Source organism: Mizuhopecten yessoensis, unplaced genomic scaffold, assembly GCF_002113885.1.
Source record: "Mizuhopecten yessoensis strain PY_sf001 unplaced genomic scaffold, ASM211388v2 scaffold6719, whole genome shotgun sequence".
NCBI classification, from domain to species: Eukaryota; Metazoa; Mollusca; class Bivalvia; order Pectinida; family Pectinidae; genus Mizuhopecten; species Mizuhopecten yessoensis.
Window position 1 is genome coordinate 2,090,779 of NW_018406690.1, and position 5,352 is coordinate 2,096,130.

General features: G+C 32.9%; 1 protein-coding gene across 1 annotated transcript in view; it reads left to right on the plus strand.

Moving 5' to 3' along the window:
• LOC110452491 (receptor-type tyrosine-protein phosphatase alpha-like) overlaps positions 1 to 4,338 on the plus strand; it is a 22,407-nt gene extending 18,069 nt beyond the window's left edge. The window contains exons 19-23 of the mRNA XM_021501052.1: positions 883 to 1,005; positions 1,545 to 1,679; positions 1,973 to 2,118; positions 2,632 to 2,767; positions 3,054 to 4,338. Of these exons, the coding sequence (XP_021356727.1) occupies positions 883 to 1,005; positions 1,545 to 1,679; positions 1,973 to 2,118; positions 2,632 to 2,767; positions 3,054 to 3,125 (612 nt within the window). The 3' untranslated portion in view covers positions 3,126 to 4,338. The remainder of the gene's footprint in view (positions 1 to 882; positions 1,006 to 1,544; positions 1,680 to 1,972; positions 2,119 to 2,631; positions 2,768 to 3,053) is intronic.
• Positions 4,339 to 5,352: the final 1,014 nt, after the last annotated feature.

Below are 5,352 nucleotides of genomic sequence, written 5' to 3' on the forward strand. Positions count from 1 at the left end.
GTTAAAAGTTTTCCCCCCCCCCCCCCCCCCTATTTCGAGGAATTCCCACATTTTTTGTTCTTTCGGCTGAAGGAAGAATTTGAACGGATTTTGGTTTCTTCTGAGTCAAACATTGAAAGCGAATGCTGACTAATTTTCAGATTGGCGTGACGCTTATCGAAAAATTAGTCAGCATTAAGACTGCTATCAAAGAACAAGAGGTGACTGAAATCCGTATAAAATGTGGGAAATAGTAAACAAGTAGGAATGACACGACCCATTTAGCCTGTATACCTGTTCCTCATTTATTGTGTTTAAAGCAGTGGGCGATAAATGTATTAGAGAACAAATAATAGATTGCCACTTACATTCCGAATCTTTCAAATTAAAACCAGATTATCTCATATATGTATATCGAAACTTTTGAGGTTCCTCTTGATGAACAATCAGTAAGGTTTTCATTTTCTACCTCTTTCGTCCTACGTCCTACGTCAAGACCTGCATTTAATCGCATTAAAAAGTTTTCTTCGTGTTAATTTATTGAAGGGTCCTGTTTGTTATTAAGAATGTCAAATAAACACAACTATTTCAGAGTTATTACCATATACACACTGTCGTATATATTGATTAAAACGATTATTTGTATATGGCTAGAATGTGGAAGCAACGCAATTTTATCTTTGTTAAGAACAATATATTTGTAAAAGAAAACATTTCAGAAAAGAAATTATCTATTGATTATTTGACCATCTATTCTTTAGACATTGAGCATTTCTTCTCGACAGTATTAGGAATCTGGAGTTAATATCATTTTGCTCTGATTGAAAAACTTACACCATATTTAATTAGAAAAACTATAATAACACAATAGCTGACTAATTAATAATTGATCTGTTAAAACAGGGTTATAGAATCCCTTACGGATACATACTTACCCAGCATCCTCTCGACAACACCGTCATTGACTTTCTGTCTTTGATAGCACAAGAACGATCGAACACAGTGGTGTCTATTGGTCTTCTACAGGTACGAAGTAGCATTGATTGAAAGAAATTGATAGAAATATCTGTATGTGATATATTTGATATCAATATTATTATATTTCATTTACTATAAAGGTGTAATTCGGAATTATGTACATTATGTTATTGATACATTGCATGAATAATCGTTGCTACTGTATATGGAAACAAAAATATTTTCATATAAAGAATATGATAATAAACATTCAGTATGTACAAATTATATTAGAACACAGTCAAACATTGATCTGTACCGCAACAAAAAAAAAACCCATCTATATGTGTTTATTTGGTGTCAAAATAAGTTTTAACTCATTTACTATAAAGGTGGAATCCGTAATTATGTAAATTAATTCATTGTTACATCGTACGAATATTCCGTAGATTGTTGCTACTGTAAATAAAAATAATATTTATTTCATATAAAGAATATATGTATGAATCCATAAGCAAATTATATTGGAATACAATCAAATATCCATCTGTACATGTATCCATCTGTACAGCGACAAAGGATTTTACATGAAATGTGTTTTCTTCAAGAATAATCCATGTTGGCCTACAAAGCATGGATCACAGGCAAAGTTCGGCGACTTCATCGTTACAAATGTTCACTGTGATCATCATTCTGTTGGACCCGAACGTGTAGAAGAACGACACCTGACAATAGTAAACAAAGTAAGCATTGCCGTTTTAGGTACTGGAATCAGATGTAAGCTCATATCCTATATAATATGAAAAGATGAACCTTAACTGATGTTGCTTGTAATAAGAATGCTAAACTTAGGTGTATCTGCAAAATTATCATAGAAAAAAAAAAGTGCATGACTGTTCATGTTTTTATGTTATTAATTTTAAGTAATCATGCAAAACCCCGATAAAACTTTCTCATTGGGCTACATGCTAATGTCTCATCTGGAAATAATCATACAATTATTTACTTGAAACAACGCTCTTTTTCTGCAAAACAGGAAACCGGAACCGACACAAAGATTTCCCTCTTAGAAACACCTTCGTGGGGCAGTTCATCGCCGAATTTCAGCTTTATGTTGGAACTAATACAAGTCATTCAGTCTAGGCGGGGGATAGATGCATCCCCGGTTATCATCACATGCAGGTGATAATTTGTTAATTTTATTTCTTCGGTTATGTTCAAACAACATTTTGAGGAGAACCTTAGTGTATTTAGTTTTGTATGTATTTGTGCAGGTTGGTCAAGGTGTCTTTCACCTGTTTTGTCCTTGTGTGTAGGCGATGTTGTACATTTGTCTCTTTTTTCTTTCTTTTCACAAACGAATGCATTCAAGATTTATCCTATATTTTGTAACTGTATAATAAATAATCATGTGTGTCAGAGCTATCTCTTTTATACTTTTCTCTGTGTACTTTAATGGCATGTGTCCAGGAGCATGATCATTGCAGTACTTGAACTTATTTCTGCTTCGAGCTATGGGTTTTGTATGATATTAGCATCTGATACGCCACCTATAAGCACTGTATCCTTTGTTCTAGATATACTATCGTGTATTCAAATAGCTTCATGTCTGTCGTTGTCATTGTATGCGTTGTTGCAATCATCGAGTGCCATCACTTCAGATAGTAATTTCATTATGTTTATATATCATTTCAGTAATGGCGCTACAGAGAGCGGTCTCTTATGTGGCCTTTGTAACGTGATGGAACGCTTGGAGGTCGATGGTGACGTAGACATCATGGCGGCGGCCAGACAGCTTCAGATTCGGAGACCGCAGTGTTTCCCGAACAAGGTAATGCAGTAAGTTATTGTTTAGAGTGAAATCAATACTATGACATTTTGTATTAACAAGTAAATATACTGCCTGCAATCATGACTTCAATACCTACCATCTTATATGAAGAGATTCATACCCATCGTCAGAAATAATTGTATTTAAATATGATTTTGTTCGTTATCAATATCAAACTTTGGTGATGGTGTGTATGGGTGCGCCGAAGTTATTCCTGCTGTTAATTTCACTCTGTTCTATAAGGATGTGGTTTTTTATTTCCAACTATTATTTTATATCTTTGCAGGACCAGATCGTCTTTTGCTATACGTTAGTGAAGGAACATCTGGAGGCGAGCACGGTGTATGCGAATGTTTAAGGTTTAAAACAAACAATGGAAACGTGTCAATTTTAGACAAATTAAGAAAACTCCAATATAATTCCAGTTTAATCGTAAACGAGGATAAACAGAATGTGGCTAGCATCTGGTGCATGCGCATTTATCTTGATTATATGCAGACGACTGGCAACATTTGGTAAGGAAACATCGCACACATCTCTCATAATGGTGACTTAAAACTGTACACCAAACTGAAAGAGTATTGACATTATTTTGTTCATAGTCCGGGTATTTGACTATGTTGTCTTTGATAATTTCCTCAAGAAAAGGGTTTTCCGCTGCAGGTACAACGTTTTTTCACAGAATGCAAACCACATTGACACCTTTGTAGTTCTGTTTAGTATTTTTTAACTCAAATTAGGTACGTAAAGCAAACATTAGCACATAGCATAATATAAAATAGTTTTACACGCTTGTTTTAATTAAAAAAAATCATAGTTTTAAGAACATTTCCTGATGAAGGATTTATTCATTTGTCGTTATGACTAGGTTTTGTGACGTCAACGTAAGTAAACTGATGTCGATTTGAAATCATGACAGCGGTATTAAATGCATTATTAAACATTGTTTAGAAATGAATTCGATTGTGGAAACATTGAAATAAGTCTATTTGCTTCAATAGATTACCTCGATGAAAACACAAATCAATTGGATACGTGTTTTAATTACATTTTTATGTAAAAAAATACCAGTTTGGTAAAAATATCTATTTTATTTGACCAATCAAAATGGTGTTTTCCATTTATCGCAGAAGATTCTCTGTTCAGCTGCAAATGAAGCGATAGTATATTATGTGGTTGTTTTTGTACATCATTGGTTTATATACAAATTTTAAGCTTATAACTCAGCACATTTTTTTTAGCAATATTTGCGTCGTTCTACTAATACAAAAACAGATTTGTTTGTTTTCCCGTTAAATTGCAAATGTATTTTTCTCGTATGGCACAATAAACGAATGGTTTGCTGTCGGTATTCTGCCATACTCGTAAAATGTATATGGTATTCAAGGGAAAACCATTTAACATCCTCTATTGATGTGTACAATTATGTAAGTATTTGATATATCTTTTAAGTTTATCAATGATAAATCTTAAAAAAATAAAAACTTCTTTTTAGTCACCGCATACATTCAGTTAAGTAAACATGAAAGCTGATACATTAACGCGGGATGTATTTCTAAGAAATAAACATGTCTTCAAAGCTCAATAATAGCAATCGATAAATACATATCGCAGGTACATACGGTTATTGGTATTCTTATCAACGAAGTTGAAATTGGTTGAGTTTTCTCTGATAAGAATTCGCAGACATTACACGCGGTATGCTGTACATGCTATCATTATTTTGATTAGCTGTGGTGTTCTTTGATCCTGATGTTGTCCTATAAGCTTATAGTATTTATGCACCTGAACAGTGATTTTGCTTATTTTTACAGTTAAATGGTATGCAAAATATATAAATTATTCTCTAAATCAATACAATACATAAAATATATTTGCCCTTTTAGTGACTTGCTTATACAGAATGTAAATAATTATTTCATATTTTATTTCACGTTTAACATCTTTGAATCGTTATTGTTTACACTTACTTGGATTATGTAGTTAATGTATGTATATAATAGAGGCATGTATTTGGTATTTGTTTTAAAATGTTTTAACAAGAGGATAGTACGTTTATTTTGAAAAACCTCCATTCGTAATTTATACATGTATGGCAATGCTATAGAATTAATGTAACAAATTCTGATTTATTGCTTTCAAGCTTATTGTCTTTATCGTATCTAAGTTTTTTAATGCCTAACCTAATGTTCCCTCGTATGATGTTCATGATTAACCTGGAACTGTTTTTCACACATGAAAGTTATCATACCACCATCTGCCGGAAAAAACTGCAGTTACAATTGAAGTGATATAATTTCAGAAATATTATACAAGTGTATTAGTAAGATTTAGAAAAAAACAACAACATTGACTTGAATTTCTGTAAACAATAAGCGTTTGAAGCCTTTTTCCGACTATTATTATCTCACCGCCCGCAATGTTGAACCATGCTTACATAATTACCATGCATAGGAGAATTCAAGAGGTGTCACGAGAGCATAATCAAACGATGGGCGACTATGTGTTCGACTGGGTCAGAGATAATATTTTCACAATACTACGTGTTCAACAGGGTCAGAGGTAATGTTTATACAAGTCACGTG